The sequence below is a fragment of the Vitis riparia genome, chromosome 4, assembly GCF_004353265.1.
Source record: "Vitis riparia cultivar Riparia Gloire de Montpellier isolate 1030 chromosome 4, EGFV_Vit.rip_1.0, whole genome shotgun sequence".
Classification (NCBI taxonomy): Eukaryota; Viridiplantae; Streptophyta; class Magnoliopsida; order Vitales; family Vitaceae; genus Vitis; species Vitis riparia.
The window spans coordinates 787,780-805,726 of NC_048434.1; the positions used below are offsets into that span (position 1 = coordinate 787,780).

The following is a 17,947-nucleotide window of genomic DNA, read 5'->3' on the forward strand; positions in this document are numbered from 1 at the left end:
TTGAAAATTGTCAAGGAAAAGAAAAAAAATTGGTAAAAATAATTATTTTTTATTTATAAAAAAATATATAAGAAAAAAATAAAGAAAAAAGAAAAGAAATCTCCACAAATTTCTTAAATAAGGGAAAATACATTATTCAATAATTAAATTTTTTTTCTCTCAATTTTTAAAAATTTAAAAAATATTTTCTAATTTTTACTTTTAATTTTAGATGGCCCCTGGGTATGAGTTGTAAATACCGTCCATGGTACCTGCCAAACCACAAAAATACCAACAGAAGGGACAAAATGCCAACCTCTCTATTCTGAAAAAGCCCAAAATAAAAATAAAAATAAATAAAGGAAAACTAAAACCTTAAAACCCAAGGGAATCCCTAGATTGTTTACTCCGGAATTTATCCCACGAGTTCTACTTTCTCTCTCTATATTCTCCAACTCTTCTGGGCTCTCTTTCTCTGCCATCTGCATCTGCCCGCCATCCCTCTCCCTCTCTCTCCCTGACCACACCATCTCTCTCTGACCAGTCCATCTCTCATTCAACTCCATTCTGATGCAATTCGTGCTGTGTATTGAAAGATCCAAGTACCAATTTCTCCCTCATTTATTCATCCTGAAACCACTGTCTCTGTGGTACGGTGTCTATTTGATGCTTTTTATCTCTCTGATTGTTTGTGCCAGACCTGTTTGATTCTTGGGAAATCTCTCTTTGCCTAACACCCATGTGATAAGAACTCAATTTTTCTATGTAGAATGATTCCGGCCTTGATCTCTAAAACGTTTCTTTGTATTGAAGGCAAAGAGTTTTAGCTGGTAATCCCAATACCCAAATGGTGGAACCCGGACCCTTTTCACCGTTTGGGTTATAAGATATACAATTTAGGAATCTGGGTTTGGTAGTTTTCAGGGGAGAAGTTGGTGATTGACAAAAATTTGAACTGTTTCCGATTAGAAGAAGGGTGGGGTGTTTTTGGATTTGATCTTGGTCAAAACAGAATACCCAGAAACTGAATTTTGAAACCGGAGAGTTATCAATATGCAATCAAGGGCGTTGTCGACTGAGGAAGGGAAGGATCCTGCAAATACAAGCAGAACAAATCAATCCAGGGTTTTGCCTCTAAGGCTGCTTCAGATATTTGGGCTGTTTCTGGCTCTCTGTGTCGCGTTTTCAGTCATTAGTGTATACATGATTAAACGTTTTGGAGTTTCTACTACATTGACATCGCCGCAGTCTAGTTTCCAGCCCTGCTATGAGGAGGTGGGTGGCTTAGATCGGTGGATTAAGCCTCCTTCAACTTTGCTCCATACAATGAATGACACAGAGCTTCTCTGGAGGGCATCTTTTGCCCCTAAGGTGAAGAAGTACCCATTTCAGAGAGTTCCAAAGGTTGCATTCATGTTCTTGACTAAGGGCCCATTGCCGCTGGGACCTCTCTGGGAGAGGTTTTTGAAGGGGCATGAAGGGCTTTATTCAATCTACATTCATTCGACGCCATCATTCCAGGCCAATTTCCCTGCCTCATCGGTTTTCTATAGGAGACAGATACCAAGCAAGGTACGTGAAGATTTATAATTTGTGCAATTTGCTTGTGAATATTTTGTTGTGAGTTCTACTTCTTTTGTTTTATGGTATAAAAACCCTTTTTCTTTGAATCCTACATGTTTATTCTTGTATTGGAATCATTGCTGCCTTATAAATGTTAAAGCATAACTAAATGCTTTTACAATTTTTTTTTGGCCTTTGATAAGAGCCTTTACAATCTGTTTCATTCGTCGGGGAATGTAATGCCTTTACAATTGAGTTAGGAAACTCATGGTTTGGTGCTCTAAGCAGGGGAAACCTATGGTTAGGTGTTTGGGAGGAATATAAGAAGGTGGTGTTTGCAATCTAATGAAGAAATCGGTTTGGGATTTTACACATCATGGCTTTGTGTTTCATAGGCTAAGCTTTACTCCCTGTACTTTTGATGAGAATGTTCATATGATAACAAGTTTACCTGCAATGCGTAGTAGTCTTGTAGATACTGTGCTTTGGAATCCTTAGATCTGATTTGCAGGAATGGTATGGAAAAGGGCTTGTTATATTGGAAAGTTTAGTGTAGCTAGCAATGCTGCGGAGTTAAGCCACAATACTATAAGTTGGTGAAAGAACCAAAATGGTAAGTTCTCATCTTGAGGTTTTTTCTCATTTTTTGATGAGGTAGGTGTAAGAATCTCTTTATGGCATTCATTCAAGGCAGTCCTTTTCTGTTGATGAAAGCTTGGGATAATATTTTGATGGTAAAACTATAGTAAGAATTGGGTGGGTTGTTCCCAACAAAATTGTACTAGGAGTATGCATAATTGGTTGATCTCTTGTTGATACATGGCAAGGTGGCTTGAAAAGGGAAGGAGGATCATTTGTGTAGGTTTAATGTTCCTTGGTGATGCCAAGATGAATACATGGAAAAAAATTTAGCAGGTGTTTTAAGCCACATAAATGCAGATGAGCAAGTGTGTGACAACGTGCTAATGCAGTAACCGAATGCATGTCCATTTTTGCACATTTGGAAAGACTGCAATAAACTGATACTGTATTGGTAGAGAGGGCTCTATGGTCTAGCTTTTGGGCATTTTGGAGATTTTGACTTTGCATGAATTTTGCTTATGCAGTTCCTCTTCTTGTTTACGCGCATTCATGCATAAACATGAGGGGCTTGCCCTTTCTATTTAGTATATCTACATAATTTTACTTATTAAAAATGGTCAAAGGGAAGATAATTAAGCTTGTGCAAGCAAACATGAATTTTAAGCTTATAGATATGTTTAAGTGACTGATATGGTTGTTGAATCGTTCCTCAAAATTGAGATGGCAGAGAAACTGGTAGTTGATTAACTTGATTATGGTTTCTTGAGATATTATGGGTTTTCTTTGTGTCATCTTGATATGAAAATGCTTAATATATTACTTATTTCAATATTGATAAATTACTTAGGCTATGTTTGTTTTCTGAAAATTTTGAGGGTAAAAATGCAAAGGAAAGAAACTATAAAGGAAAAGTAAAAGGAAAGAAAAAAAGTAAAGGAAAATAGAAAACACATTTAATGTTAATAAATTGTTTTCATATGCTGCTTCAAACTCATTTAACTTATTTTAACTCTCTTATATAAGGCTTAAATAATTTGAAAATGCATAGGTTTCTAATTAATTTTAATTATATTTTATTTTCCTTTTTATTTTCCATGATAAAACCAAACTTGAGAAAATCATTTTCCTTAGATTTTTTTTTTTTTTTTTTCCTTAGGGTACTTTTTTGGAACCATTCATAGCAATAAAGTCTGGTTTTCAGTTTTAAATTTATGGAATAACAGCTATAGAGATCCCGATTTCTTAAGTTGAAGAGATGATTCTGGGTTATGTTTTATGAAGGATTAGACATGTTTTATACGGATGCTACTGATCAATGTGGCTGACAGATGTCAATGTTGATATCCTCATTAATTAGCTGAGAGTCTGAATGAAGGCATTGTGTGGATGATGAATACTATGAAAGAATATTAATTGGGATAAAGGTTCTGTTGAGTTTAATGTAGCCTAGACTGAAGATAGCCTGTTGATTATTCTCCCCTCCCTTCCTTCAAGCTGCTTTAAGTAGGACTTGGAGAGTGGATCCCACTTTCCCCCCTTTGGGGAGGCAGCTGCATGTCAAACTCTTGGGCACCATTGGCTTTACCGTAACCAAGTAGGGAAACTTCAATAGCATTGAGGCTTCACTTGTTGGTTCACCTTCTGTTCCTGAGACACAGAAGAATGCTTTACCTTGGCTGTTGCACTTGAAAGCAGAGGACTGCACTCCCAGTAAATCATCATATTCTTGCCTGGTTTGTGCAATTGTCATGCAAATTGCTGCTTATTGATTTTGCATTCCAACAAAGTTCCTCTTCGTCTCCTCTTCCTGAGACATAAAGCTTTTAATTGATGTTTGGAATTGCATGGCTAGTTGTTATTCCCTATGAAATCAATTGATTTATTTTCTATTGTTATGTTTGTGATTTTTATGATGTCTATCGCATCAATTGCTTTTAGACTTTTACTACAAGCTGGGGAAATTTCAATATTCTATTCTAATTTCAACCAGTTGGGCATGTAGAAACTTCTACATTTGTTATAAAAAGTTAGGTATTCCATTGAGCGGCTGATGATTTATGTGGTTGCCCTCCATTTCAGGTGGCAGAGTGGGGGAGGATGAGTATGTGTGATGCAGAGAGAAGGCTCCTCGCAAATGCATTGCTTGATATCTCCAATGAACGGTTCGTTCTTCTTTCTGAATCATGCATTCCTCTCTACAATTTCACCCTCATCTACCACTACATAATGAAGTCCAAATATAGCTTCATGGGTGCATTTGATGACCCTGGGCCATATGGAAGGGGTCGGTATAATGGGAATATGAAACCTGAGGTGAGCATTTCCCAGTGGCGTAAAGGAGCCCAATGGTTTGAAGTTAACCGAAAACTTGCAGTCAACATAGTAGAAGATACCACATTCTACAAGAAGTTTGAGGAGTTCTGCAAACCAGCATGCTATGTGGATGAGCACTACTTCCCCACCATGCTAACCATTCAATCAGGACACCTTATGGCAAACAGAAGCATTACTTGGGTCGATTGGTCAAGAGGCGGTGCTCACCCTGCTACCTTTGGGAAAGCAGATATCACAGAGGAGTTTCTACACAGAGTTGTCAGCAATCACAAGTGCCTCTACAACAATCAGCCTTCCTCTACTTGTTTTCTTTTTGCAAGAAAGTTTGCTCCCAGTACCCTGGAACCTCTGTTACAGTTGGCACACAAACACTTAGGGTTTTGAGCGATAATAGTTTTTTGAGAGAAACCCAGAAAATTCTTTGAATCTCTGACTCTTATATCTGATTTCTCTCTTGTAAACTAGTGAGTTTTAGGTGAATAATCCAGCCACGCAATTTTAGATGTACATAAAGAAGTATCACTAGTGCCCATCTTTATAGCATCATCATAGTCGGATTATTATCTGGAGCTTAGTGTACTCAATTTTAATACAATTTCAGTCAAATTTTTTCATCTTTTCCCCATTGCAACCAATTTTATACAAGGGTGCAACTTGAACGGATTGATCAGACCCAAATTGCCCAAAGTTTGGGTAGGCATGAACAATCTTTTTTAATATTGGGATTGGGTTAAGTTTTTTCAACCCTAGCGTTAAAATTTTGATTGGATTTGAGCTGAGGTTCGGATAATTCGAGCCTAAACCGATCCCAATTTAATCTTGAAATTTTGCCCTATTTATTATTAAATTTTCATATAAATACATAGAAAAGAATTTAGTAAAAAATATTATAGATGAATTTCGAATTATATATATAACATGATTAATCTATTGAAGTTTAATCCGAGTTTAATTTGGAAAAATCGAACTCAATCTAAGTTTAAAAAAATGAGATTGAGTTAGATTTGGATTAAGTAGCTTGAATCAGGTTGGATTGAGCTCGATTGAATTATTTCTTAATTTGAGTTGGTGGTATTTAATTTATGTTGGGTTTTCTTTAAAAGGGGTCAATATTGACATTTATGATGAAAGTTATGCGATTTATGATGTGTTTGGTAGTATTTTCGAACCGGTTTCCAATTCTTGAAGATGGTTTTACCTTATTTCTAAAAGTAAAATTCTGTTTCAAAAAACAATCTCTCTTTAAGATGTGCAAGGGAGGTTGGGTTGATTGTTAATTCAAACTCAATAATTGTGGAAATAGTTGGCATACTGGGAATTCAATTACAATGCTCCCACTTGGTAACCGCGCTTGAAAACAATTTTTTTTTTCAGCTTACTTTTAATAGAAAGAATTTGTTTCGAAAAGGATGTTTTTGAAAACAAATTTTAGTGTGTTTTCAATTGTTTTTCTAAAAATGTTTTAAGTAATAAATTGAAATATAAAAAATATATAAGAAACTTTTGTTTTTCTAAATTTTTTAAATATTTGAATTCCTAATTAAAATTTTATTCTAAAAAAATTAAAAACTATTTTTAAAAACTACTCACAATAAAAATTCTTTTATGACCTATTCAAAAACATACCCGGCTCAACCATAAAGTCTTCAAAAACAGTTTTTAATAAATAAATAAAAATGACTATGAATGCATTTTAAATTAAAAATATATATTCCCATTAAAAAAGTCTTTAAAATATTTTTCAAAATTTTATGAAATTGAAGGACACTTTTTCAAAATTTGAAGTTAAATTCAACCTTAAAATTTCTACCCCTTTAGAAGATGACTGCACGTGACATGACATCTACTTAATGCAAATCATACATAAATGACATTAAAGAGAAGGAGAATTACATGCAAGGCCTAAAATTCTCAATGGCATTTAGAGTGGGACAAATAAAACTAACAATCACATCCACCACATAATTTCAAACCCAATATCTCCACTAACAGAATTATTTTAGAAATTGACCCGAAATCAACCCATGTGGGGTTTTTATGTTTCTTCCTTCCTTTCAACCCGATATCAAAATTTTTAAATTTTGTAGACGTGTTTTAAAATTGGAAGTAGCTATTTAATTATATATATATATATATATATATATATACTTTTTCAAATGAAAATAAATGAAGGATATGATATGTTTGTTTAGAAGTAATTTTTATATGCTTGAAAAGATTTTTTTTTGTTTAAATACTAAAAGCAAAAACATCGTTAGTGGAATCACAAAAGGCCCAAAACATGTGATTTGGCGTTGGCGTTAGCGTTGGAGATGGGCATTTTGGTAATTCCAACCCCGGTGGCCAGAGGGTCGCAAACGGAAACTTCTCGAAACACACTAGAGAAAACGACAAGTCAAATCTCACCATACACGTGTCGTATCTTTTACGTCAATTTGAAGACCGTCTCTTTTCAACCCTCAACGTGTCAGTCTTTTGTTGGCTACTCTCACACGCGGGCCCCACTACGCCGCATCTTTGCAGTGAGTAGCGCTGGAATCGCGTGATTGCAGAATGTGGTCTGCGTTATCGTTCCTTTCTCAAAACGGCATCACCATGTACGAGCGTGCGTGTGCTCACGCTCCAAAAATTATATAAAAAAAACCATGCTTTTGCATTTATTCACGAAAGATTGAAATTTTTTTTCTCATTTAATAGTTTTCAGAAATAAAAGTTTACTTTAAAATTTAAATATAAAAAATAGTAATACCTTTTTTTCTCCTATAAGCTTTGATATATATTTAAATCATTTTCATAATAAATTATAAAAAATATATATTTAAAAATTGGTAAATGTAATTTTCTTTGAAGTTAAATAAGAGAAAATAGAAAATTGGAAAAATTAGATTATTTTTATTTTTAAAAATTAAAAGTGGCTTTAATCTATCAACGGTTGAGATGGCGAGTGCGGCACATCTTGCTTACTAAAGGCGCGTATTCAACCCAATATGTCATCGAATAGGGTGGTTCAAAACGAATCCGTCTCAGGAAACGACACCGTTTTGGAGTCCTGGAAACGACGCCGTTTAAGCCAAGAACCGCCTAAAGCAAACGCATACTTACATGAACGAAAATGTAGGCCCACAACATAACCCAGCTGTCACTCAATTAATCTACAGCCTGTAAATCCGGGCAGCTGCCCGAACTTTCCTCTCCTCTCTCTATAAATCTCCTCACCACCGCAACTTCTATCCTGCTTGTAGCTTTGCTTAGGCTTTACGAGAAATTATTTCCCGAGAAAATCCGACCAAACACACCCAATCTTTTAGTAATCTCAAACCCTCCCACCGCACCGATGGCTTCATCTCTCTCCGGAGCTTCTCTCATTGCACTGATGGTGTTCTCCGTCGCCATTCTCTCGTCCGTTGTAGCCGCCCAGGATTTGGCACCGGCTCCTAGTCCGGCGTCTTCCGCCGGAGCTATCTCGCCATCTTTCGCCGCGGGTTGTGCTGTCGCCGTCGTGGCATTTGTGTTCGGATCTGTGATGAAGGCTTGAAGATATCATCGTCTGGATGAGGTTTTTGGCTGTTTGTTCTGAGAGAGTTTGTGACTATGTGTCGTGTAGAGCGATTGGGTTCTCTTAGGTATTAGAGATTGATTTGTTTACATGGTTTGGTAGTAGTGTTGGATCTAGGGTTTTTTATGTTGTTTCTTTTCAGTATATACGCTTTGTTTTGCTGCACAGATGGTCTAATGCATATTTGAAGCCATTGATATGGTTTTTTAGTAAATAAAATTCCTTATATAGATGTGAGTTTCTCTATGCTTGTGTTGTTGCTCCTTAATACTTGACCTTTTGTTTCGTTTGGTTGCTGAGAAACTGGGGGGAAATGTAGAAAAATTGAAACATCATTTCCCGTAAATGATACGCTTGTTTCACTTTACGGAGTTTGGTTTCTTTGTTTTCTTAAGAACCAAACAGCACAACATACAAGACTTCGAACAGTTGTCTTCGTATTCACGTTACAACCTTTCGGCAATCTTGTCGGTTTCAAATTGTTGTACCAGCGGATTTGGGACACTTTCCTACACCAATGCTGATCTAATCTTCCACTAGTCCAAAATAAGTGACACAAAAAGTTTTCTTAATTCTGAAGTTTTCTTAATTTCCACGTTTTCCTCCTTTGTTTTCTCTGCTTTCTCAGCTACCAAATAGCACAAAATCATTTTCACTTTTGATGTTTCCAGTTATGAATTCTGTCATTTTCTTTCCTATTAATTTGTTCTTGTCCTTGACGGTGTAAATTTCCCATAGTTTCTCTGTTCCCTCTCCAAAAAATTTCTGTTTTCCTTTGAATTTGAATGAACAATTTCTCATCTTGCAAACATTTGATTGTCTTGATTTTGCACTCATTTGAAACCTTGGAAAGGAAAAGAAACCCAGAATTGTAAGGACTCTTAAGACATTTTGATTTAGATGTACAGTAATAATTCCCAGTTTTATTGCTTGGATTCACCATATGGGGAATTGTTGTATGGAGAATAAAGAAGAGCTCTGTCTATTGCCATTCCAGTTTCAGAGAGTCCAAAATTTGAAACATGTGATTGAAATGCCAGCCATTGAAGCATCTCCACTGCTCTTCGTATTTGTCCTCTACCTATATCTCAGCTTGGAATTTTATGGACTTAGGAATTGTGTTTTGCTTGCCCAAAATAATTTACTTAATTTATCTTCGAACTGAGCCTCTGCTATTTTGAATTTCCTAGAGGGAAGGTAGGCCTCGAAAACAGTTTTGTTTTTGGGATTTTGTTCTAAAAATAGGTTACTATTTTATAATAAATGCAAGTGTTTTAAGTTTTTATTTTTTAAAATATTCCGAGCAATAATTAGAAACTAACATTTGGAAAATTTGTGTATCATGACTCATGAGAATGTCTTTGTTTTCCCTCAAAATAATTGAAAGCTTTTTTGTATGTTTTCGTAATGGTAAAGCATTTATAATATGCTTCAGAAACGGAGAAGAAAATAAAAAATAATATAATAAAATAAGAATAATAATAATAAATAAATAAAAAGGGTGGGGGAGGGCGTTTATTAATTGAAGGGAGCGGTAGACTTTGGCTTGAAATGAACAACGAAATGATACCATGTGATTGTGAGAGAGATTGAACAGCGTTTTTTTTTTTTGGGCTTTTGTGGGATGAAATCATCATTGCAGAGTGATGAAGCAATTTTTTTTTGTGGTGACTACTGACTAGTGGGTCTGATTATCCGAGAATCGAGAGCTCTTTGTAATTGAAGGGAGCACCATTATTTGTTAATTTTTCAAAATTTCATAACCAAAGGGTACCCACTATCACCTGGTGCCTGGTGCCTGGTGCCTGGTTACGACAAGTAACAAAGTGCTGTTTAATGGTGGGTTGGTGGGGAGCTTTTCTGCTTTTAGGTGATGAATCATTCGTTCATTAAGCATGATTAGGGTTCGTGATTATGGGTAATTATGAGGAAGACTTTTAGTATATTTCTCCTTCCCATCACTCTTGTTGGTTCTAGTTTTACTGTTTTAGTGTGTAGTGCAAGGCTTCCTTTTTGTTGAACTTTCTTCAGCTGGATCCCACTTGTAATGAAATGAATGGGATTGAAACATTGCCCATTCCAATAAAATGTGCCCATTTTAATCACTTTTTTTTCAAAGTGAGGATGACGAAGATCCAGAGTGGTTTAGAAATATATTTACAAATCTGCTCCCAGCTCGGAGGTGTAGGATGGAAGTCTAAAATAGCGGTCATTCAATTCTAATAACCTATTGCCATCTGTTTTTTGTAACTTTTTTGTGTTTGCATAAATATGTTATTAAACTTGGGAATCGGATTCTGAAGATGAGAAAGAGAGCAAATACGGATATAAATCTTATGTCTTCATTCTTCTCACAGGGTGAAAAGCCATCATCATTTACAAAGTTGTTCCCAAAAGGAAAAGGAAAAAGAAAAAGAAAAAACCAGACCTCTCACAAAATATCCCGCCTTCATCTTCCTTGCCCAACCCTATTATTATTCTAGATTCCCCGTCTATTCCGAGTCGGATTCCATGTTACCCATTGCCTTCAAGCCCCTCGGTTTCTGCAAATAAAGAAACACATGAATTTTCATATATTTTACAACCAAATAAACCATCAACCATCCCTATGAGTCGGCCACACACCTCTAAACTCAGCTTATATAAAAAAAATTTATCTTTTCCCACCAGAGCTTTCCAAGAAAAAGACACAAGCGAATGAAATTAAGGAGGTTGGAGGTACCTTCTTGGAAATCTTCTTCTCCCTGACCTCATATCGCTCTAGAGTCAGATCGCATAGCCACGCACCGGGGCTTACTAGCTGTACACACATCACATACAACAAATCAATTCCAATATTGTAATCAAACTCCTAGTTTACTTCAATTTGACGAGGCTGTCGTTTGTGATATTTTGTTAACAAAAAGCAACAAAAATGCTTTCATTAAGAAGGAATAAAAGTAAAACAAAATTGTACATGTTCTTTTGTGCTTTTCACAGTTGCACTGCCAGTGTGGTCCAAGCTGGTGGCGTGGTGTGCACCCCACTGGTATAAATTAAAACATATATTTTTATTAAATATTAAAACATATATACGGTTATTTTATGATTACACCCCTTCACTTTGAAAAATATTACAAAATTGCAACCGTGGCACGCCCCTCACTTTCTATACCCTCGGTTTTGTCGGTTTGTATTTGAAAACCTCCTCGCTTCATTGACAAGTCTAGTGAAAGAGAGTACCCTTTTAATCGGAACCGTACACCTGGCACACCTATGTACCGTCCGTCCCGATCTAATCCCACTAACCCCCCAATACCACTCACAAAATCAGGTAACTGATTTAGAAGCCCACTCCTATACTGACACGTGTCGTCTCCATCACCAATTCAGTACTTAGCCCCTTCTTTCCCACTTACACGTATACGTACTTGTTAAATTTCGTCCACCTCCTCATGAAAATAATACCCGATATACAAATTTATAAATCATAATAGGGTAAAGAAAAAGGGGGAAAAAATGGAAGAGAATACCTTAAAAAAGGTGGAGCGAAATAAATGCCAGGTGATCCCACAAATAAAATAAAATCAAACCTATATATAATTTTTTTCTTCTAAAAAGGGGTATTGGGAAATTAATTATGATAATAAAAAAAATCAGCAAGAAAAAGAGGAAAAGTCATGGGGAGCGTAGGCTTACATTGAGAGTGCGTTGAATAAACTTGGCCCGTTTCTTGGGTCTCTGGGGGAGTTTGGAGCCCTTAATGGCCATGAAATCTTCTTCCTTCTCTTTGTTGGTGAGGGCAATAACAAACTTAGGAGGCCAGACGGGCGGCACAGCCTCGCTGCCAGCCGACGAAGACCCTCCTCCTCCCTTCTTGCTGTCGTGGGCCGTCTCCGACGATGCCGACTTATTATCATTGTTATGGTGGTGGTTGTTAGCGTTGTGATGATTACCTCTCTTGTCCTGGTCTCTTGCCGGAGAAGAGAACCCACGTACGCCGTTGCTTTGCCCTTTCATGGCACTTGAATTTTCTGAGTTCCTGAAAACATTTACACAACAAACACATAGATATCATCATATTCCATATATATCATCCTGTAAAAGTGGAAATAATTATTCCCAAAAAAAAATAAAACAAAACAACAGGTAACAAAACGAAAATGAAAATTTAATTTGGTAAATATGGAATTACGAGAATGGCCTTCTGTGGTGATCTCGATTATGGCTTTATGCGTAGCGAAGACCGGAATATAGGCGGGTTTCGCGTGGAAAATGGGGTGGTTTGGGGACTGCTATGTATTCATTCTACTTTTCTGAAGGGAGGGTTTTTATTTTTCATTTTATTTTTATTTGTTTTTTGGTATGATAACTGAAAAGGTTGAGATATTTGACAAGTGGGATTGTGACTAACGTGCTCCGGTGGGGGGTGGGTGTACAAGGGAAAAACAGATGGAGATTTGTGGCCGTTGGATTTGTGTTTCCTTTTATCTTTGGTGAGGGCTACGTGTCGAAAGGCGGATACGTCACAAGGATAAAGTGGACCAAGATGAGGAATCTGGGTTAATATCCAACGGCGCCTAATGGTGGGTCGAAAAGACAGTTTTCGGTGTACACGTTGAGGAAGAGATCTGTAACTCGACTAGCCAGAGACCTAAGGAGAAAAAAAAAAAAAAAAATTCAGGTGTGAGTATCCCCACCATACCATGAGGCATTTAAACATCAACTCAGAGGTCAAAGGGTTATACTGTTAGGAGTGCATCATTAGGCTAAAGCAACACTTGGTATCTTATACGGATATGAATAGTACCATCCATCCAAGGTCTATTCATATGAAAACCTTCAACATCATCAAGTTAAAACTTTTTACGAAATTTATTATTTCTATTAAACCATTATAATAAACAGGAATAAAATGTCCTACCATTTAATTTCTAGAACAGCCATCTCCACTCACCACCCCATGAAAAAGTTGGGATGCCAATACCCACTTCAAATAGGAAGAAGCATGATTAATGTTTACTCAATAAAACCATCATTCCCTTCTAATTTGCCTTTCGAATATACAGATACCATAAATGCTTTATTGTTTAGAAATAGAATAATAAATTAACCAATTAATTCCACGGGTAAAATCCTCTGCCTATATCATATCAACCATCAGTTTATTATATTGAGCTAATTTTAGTAAATTCCCTGGCGTTTAGCAAGATCCATCTAGTGCACTAAATGAGAAGGGGCCAAATTTGGAGTGATGATTTCAAGATATATTCTTTTTGGGTATCAAAACTTTCTAAAATATTTCATCACAGAAATGCTTGTCTTTTGAAGAAAGGTAATGTTAGATTTTCCACAATAATCCTCAGAAACGCTGCCTAAGGCACAAATGTGAATGCTTCAACAAAACCGCAGAATACCACAAAATGCGTCAGAGGACACCATTTGTGGGACTAACTCTATAGAATTTTATAGGAGGGATTTTATAATTGGATTTGCAGATGAGTCAATTATATTAAATGTGAAGCAACCACCAACAACCAAAAGTAAAAAAAGCAAGTGGGAGTTACCTGAGAACGCGTTGTGGAGGCGGAGGCGGAGGTGGCTGAGGCGAAGATGGGCGGTGGCGGAGATTAAAATACCCGTTACTGGTGGCTGCAGCGGTGGTGGTGGGTTGATTCAGAGAGTCCTTATCAGCTCTAACCACTCGGCGGTCGACTCGGACCGTGGTCTTGTGGACCGGGGCCGAGTCGTCCTTGACTTGGATCTTCATACAACGGAGTCGCTTGCGGTTCCCCCACTGCAACACAAAGTCTGAAGCGGTTGATCTAGGCTCAGAGCTCGCTCTCAACAACGACCCATCATCTGCACCTCCGCTTCTTTCTCTATGGTTGTTATTGTTGTTGTTGGTGCTGCTGCTATTATTATTGTTATTTTTCACTCCCTCCTTTTCCATATCCTTCACCCTTTTTGTACACCTGTCCCATTCCAAAACACATTCATGATTAACTCTAGTTGAGGCCTTCATTTAACTATGGTTAATCTCATCTCGCAACACTGGAAAAACCGCAAAAGAAAGGGAAAAAAAATGAAAATCGAAAATTAAGATTTGTATTAAGATTTGGATACCACTCTTATCTACAACGCCCCAGGGCTGATTCTACAAAATGAAATTGAAATTGAAATTTACATTATTGGTTCTTCCTGTTTTCTTGTTGGGAAAAAAACGAGAGAAAACGCAGGAAAACGTGTGAGACAATTGAGGCATTTTATCCTCGTTTTCCTTTTCCTTTTCCTTGTTGTTTCCCAGGAATGAAAGGGCAGACGGGTCGGCGGATGAGAATTTTCTTCAACTTGAAAAAGGTATCCAAGCCGTCACAGAGGAAAAAACTAAGTGTGACTGTTGTCGGGAAAAGAAAAGAAAAGAAAAAAAAATAAAAATCCAAGGAGGGGTTTAATAGTAGAAGGAAAATGAGAGAGAGAGTTATGTTTAGATGCGTTTGGTTGCTAGGAAAATGTAGGAAAATAAAAGAAAGCGGATTTTTGAAATTCGGATTTCTCATCATTTGTGACCCGAGAAATCACAAACCGATGAACCAGAAACAACAACCTCAATTGAGCCTAATACAATGATTTGGCTCGACTGAGACGAGCTTTTTAATATTTGGAAATCCGAAAACAACGTAATCCAATATTTTTTTTCTCGCCCGTTTTCTTTCCAGCCAAACAGAGAGCGAAGACAAGGATGAGGAGGATAAGAAATAAACGATCAAATCAGAAAATTTTCACCCAACAACGCACAACTTGTCACTAAAATAACAAGTTTTATTCCCAAATCCTCAGAAACAAAGGGAACAAGAAGACAAATTGAATTGAAGGTAGAATCGAAATGCAAACAGCACGAACTCGGACATGGATTCAGAGAGAGAGAGAAAGAGAGATTCATCAAAATCATGGCATTACCAGAAAATTCCACGTTGCCGAAAAATTCTTCAAAAGGCGATTATTAAACAACACAGTAGAGCACGCAGAACAAAGCTAAGAAGAATCGAAGCACCGTTCAATGAAGAACGGACCAAAGAACAGAGTAGACCGATTTGCTAGCAGAGAGCCTCACGAACTTCTATGCAAAAAACAGAGATCACAACCAACATTAAATCTTCAGCTAAATTTCCAACAACAATTACTTGAATATCTGAATTTTTTTGTTCAGAGGTAAGGATTTCCTGCCTTCTATGCAAATCTATTACAGATTTTCGACGAAATGATTGCATTTTCAAAGCTCCAATCTTCAGTTTTGTTGTCAGATTTGGATCTAATCAATGAAGAGGGAAACTTCAGTTTCTTACAAACTCCACTCAATCCCTCAAAATGTGTATCTGTTAAACAAAATTGAACAAAAATTAGACTTAATTCACATTATTCGCCACACAAAATCGAACTCTGTTCTCAATTACAAACCTCAAAAACTCGAATTTCTCGAACTGAATCACTAGTAATTTTATCTGCTAAACAAAAAAAAAAACAAATTGAGTTAATTGATGGAATTAATTACACAAAAAACATTGCAAAACCGATCCTCTGCGCTCAATTACAAACCTCTAAACACACACACAAAGACACACTCTTTCTAAAAATACCAATCTTCAATAGCTCCAGATCTTCTAACAAGGAAAAAGCGTCAACCTTCAGTATCAAACTCTCATCAATTTCCCTTCGAATATCCTCCGTTCGGATTCCGAGAAAAACATAGAAACAGGTAGTCAGACAGAACTTCTAACACCAGAAAAACTTCGACATTTCACTAATGAATTCTCCTCATATTTTACTTCTTTTCATCCCCTGTTTGGTTCCCGTGAAAGTGAAAGAAACGGAAAGATAATCGCAAAGAAAATGAAGAAAACCAGAGATGGCTTCTTCTGATAAAACGAAATGCTCTCGCTCCCTTTCAAAACCGATTTTTATACCTCCGTCCACTTTTCCTTACGGCCCAACCCTCCCCTGGTCGATTCACCGACCAATCCTGACCGTCCATCATCCATCCGAGGGCTCTCATCTCTCCTCATCTGAACCGTCAGGCACGTCCGTCACTTAAGCCGTTACGACGTGATATTAAATTACTCAGCATTGTAATTGTACTTCACGGCGTTAACGGATATAACGGAATCTTCGACGTCATTATCTTTCCGTCCATTAAATTTTTTTTTATTTCTTTTTATTTATTATTTTGTAGTGCACTGGTGCGGGGGTTCTAGTGAGTTAACCAGGCGCAGTTGTCACTTGCCTGTAGGTGCACTAACCATGGTTAGTTTAACTAGACTGATCGGTTACATGAGTGAAACTCCCTTCTGGTAGACCTCGAGTTGACTGAGATATTGAATCACAGCCGTCCATATCTATCAGTGATCCTAAATTCTGCCATTTATTACAAATGATTTTATGAATTATTTCTTCCTTCGGATCTAGCACTAGAGTTCTCGATTTTGTGATTATTTATTATTAAAATTATTATATTTAAAAAATGTAAACTCTTAAATTTCATAATTGCATATTCGAAAAATAAGATAAATAAAATAAAAGATTATTGGGGATAACTTTCTTTTTTTACTTTAATTAGAAATTGAAATTTAACCCAAGCTATTGATTTTTTTTTTACAAAAACATAAATTTCAAACGAATTTTATTAAATCAAGTATCTTTTTTCATAATTAAATTCGTCATCATAAATAATTTGATTAAATATTAATTGATTTTGAGATGAAATCCCTAATGTAATAATCGATATATTAAGTCAATTGTATTTGTTAATGTTATTAAATTGCTTAAATGATAATGATACTATGAGATGTTCACCACCGTTAGCATGATCCTTGTATATGTGTCCACTTTAAGGTATAAACCGATATAAATTTTCAAGGGTCAAGCTCGACAATTATTGGTATTAAAAACAGTAAAAACGCAATCAATGACACAATAAAAACATTGAAAAAATGTTACATAAAAGTAAAAATAATCATTATTCACCAAAATGAAGATATACTCTTTTTTTTTTGTGATCTCTTGCTCAAATCCTCAATGCCTAACTTAAATTTAAAAAGGGTGTGTCCAAAAAACTCATCTGAACATTCTTCATTTGAACATTCTTTTTTGAAGGTGCAATTGACGATCATGTCAAGCCGAAACCAACTGTTTATTAACATTGTTAATTGTGCATCAACAAATATCATGTGTCATTTTCACCTAAGATAATCAAAATTGTCCTTCATATCAAACATCATAAAATAATTGATCTTACAAGATAATTAAAGTTTAATCAAAGAGTAATTTTAAAACACGAGTTCTTTTAATAAAATTATTAAATAAAAAAAATCGAAATTGATAAGTTTTTACTTTTTATTTTTTATTTTAAAAAAAAGGCTAAGCAAGGTTTGTGACATATAATACAATAGTTCTTCATTTTGTAAAATTATTATTATCATTATTAAATTTAAATAAATAAATAAATAAATTTTATCACTACATAGTAAAATATATGAAGGAAAGGAAATAAGTTTTGTATAGCATTGGACTATTAGTATTGAAATTTAGATTTTTTAATTTCACAAAGACCAAAAAAGCATTTATAACATAATTTAGAGTGGTGCATGATTGTTAATACGAGAAATGTGTGTGAAATTACGGTTTAATAATATCGAAAATTGATTTTATCATTTTCAATCTCCTTAAATTATAACCGATAAAAATAAAATAAAACCGATATTATAAGACTTTCTTTTTTTATAATTTGTAATTGTTTGGTAGTAGATGAGTTTCTATTATTTATTATATTTTACACATTTTATTAAAGTAGATTTTTTTATTAAACTATTTTTTAAATGTATTTATTATGTTTTTGGTAAAAAAAATTATTGAATTTTGGACTTCAAATCTAAGTTGATTTTAATTATTTGAAAATAA

The 17,947-nt window shown here is 35.6% G+C and overlaps 2 protein-coding genes and 1 long non-coding RNA gene across 4 annotated transcripts; 1 reads left to right on the forward strand and 2 right to left on the reverse strand.

The window, feature by feature from the left end:
* The first annotated feature begins 428 nt into the window (after positions 1–428).
* LOC117913080 (glycosyltransferase BC10-like) lies at positions 429–5,072 on the forward strand. Its single transcript, XM_034827987.1, has 2 exons — positions 429–1,551; positions 4,204–5,072. Exons 1-2 carry the CDS (start codon positions 1,033–1,035, stop codon positions 4,840–4,842), a joined length of 1,158 nt encoding a protein of 385 aa, XP_034683878.1. The 5' UTR covers positions 429–1,032; the 3' UTR covers positions 4,843–5,072.
* Positions 5,073–10,318: 5,246 nt separating this feature from the next.
* Positions 10,319–15,110, reverse strand: LOC117912877 (putative uncharacterized protein DDB_G0285119). Of its 2 annotated transcripts, XM_034827651.1 has the most exons (5): positions 14,954–15,110; positions 13,561–13,968; positions 11,693–12,035; positions 10,737–10,814; positions 10,319–10,557 (listed from the first exon to the last, which is right to left on the reverse strand). In XM_034827651.1, exons 2-5 carry the CDS (start codon positions 13,944–13,946, stop codon positions 10,507–10,509), a joined length of 858 nt encoding a protein of 285 aa, XP_034683542.1. In that variant the 5' UTR covers positions 13,947–13,968; positions 14,954–15,110; the 3' UTR covers positions 10,319–10,506. The 2 variants fall into 2 exon arrangements, with proteins under 2 accessions (XP_034683542.1, XP_034683541.1); XM_034827650.1 differs by lacking the exon at positions 14,954–15,110 and having other exon boundaries at positions 13,561–14,033.
* Positions 15,111–15,232: 122 nt separating this feature from the next.
* LOC117912878 lies at positions 15,233–15,928 on the reverse strand. Its single transcript, XR_004651052.1, has 3 exons — positions 15,590–15,928; positions 15,452–15,495; positions 15,233–15,369 (listed from the first exon to the last, which is right to left on the reverse strand). It is a non-coding gene; the product is annotated as an uncharacterized LOC117912878 (long non-coding RNA).
* Between the last annotated feature and the right edge of the window lie 2,019 nt (positions 15,929–17,947).

Coding starts and splice junctions, on each gene's coding strand:
- LOC117913080 (XM_034827987.1), top strand. CDS start 1,033: ATGCAATCAAGGGCGTTGTCGACTGAGGAAGGGAAGGATCCTGCAAAT. Junction 1,552..4,203: donor GGAGACAGATACCAAGCAAG/GTACGTGAAGAT, acceptor CCTCCATTTCAG/GTGGCAGAGTGGGGGAGGAT.
- LOC117912877 (XM_034827650.1), bottom strand. CDS start 14,018: ATGAAGGCCTCAACTAGAGTTAATCATGAATGTGTTTTGGAATGGGAC. Junction 10,815..11,692: donor TTATTCAACGCACTCTCAAT/GTAAGCCTACGC, acceptor ATGTGTGTACAG/CTAGTAAGCCCCGGTGCGTG. Junction 10,558..10,736: donor AGAAGAAGATTTCCAAGAAG/GTACCTCCAACC, acceptor CTTTATTTGCAG/AAACCGAGGGGCTTGAAGGC.